This window comes from Myotis brandtii, unplaced genomic scaffold (assembly GCF_000412655.1).
Source record: "Myotis brandtii unplaced genomic scaffold, ASM41265v1 scaffold1057, whole genome shotgun sequence".
NCBI classification, from domain to species: domain Eukaryota; kingdom Metazoa; phylum Chordata; class Mammalia; order Chiroptera; family Vespertilionidae; genus Myotis; species Myotis brandtii.
The window spans coordinates 305,892-306,267 of NW_005353568.1; the positions used below are offsets into that span (position 1 = coordinate 305,892).

The window sequence follows — 376 nt, forward strand, 5'->3', positions numbered from 1 at the left end:
TGTTCCCGGGCGCCCGGAGGGGTCCCCCAGGACTCATCACTCCCGGTGACTGACAGGGCCAGGGGTTCCACAAGTGAGCAGGGCTCGGCGGCCGAGTTGGCTGCTTTCAGGGATTAACGCCAAGCCCTGCGCTGCGTTTCTGACCACAGAGCCCAAGCCCAGCACCCAGCTTCCGGGCGAGGGCGCCGCTCACCCAGCGGGATGACCAGGAAGCGCATGTAGCCCAGCCAGTCGGGCGTCTTGTGGGACAGCTGCTCCACGAAGAGCCGCAGCACGGCGCTGAGGTAGTGCTGCGCCCCCGCCACCGCGATCTTCACGGGCGTCGGGGGCTGGGAATTGCAGTTGCAGCTGGGGGGGCGGGGCAGAGGGACCGACC

At 68.9% G+C, this 376-nt stretch overlaps 1 protein-coding gene across 1 annotated transcript in view; it reads right to left on the reverse strand.

Annotated features, from left to right (window-relative positions):
- Positions 1–376, reverse strand: part of LOC102249662 (phosphofurin acidic cluster sorting protein 2) — a 76,640-nt gene that overhangs the window by 36,320 nt on the left and 39,944 nt on the right. The window contains 1 exon segment of the mRNA XM_014540578.1: positions 98–348. Coding sequence (XP_014396064.1) covers positions 98–348 — 251 coding nt within the window.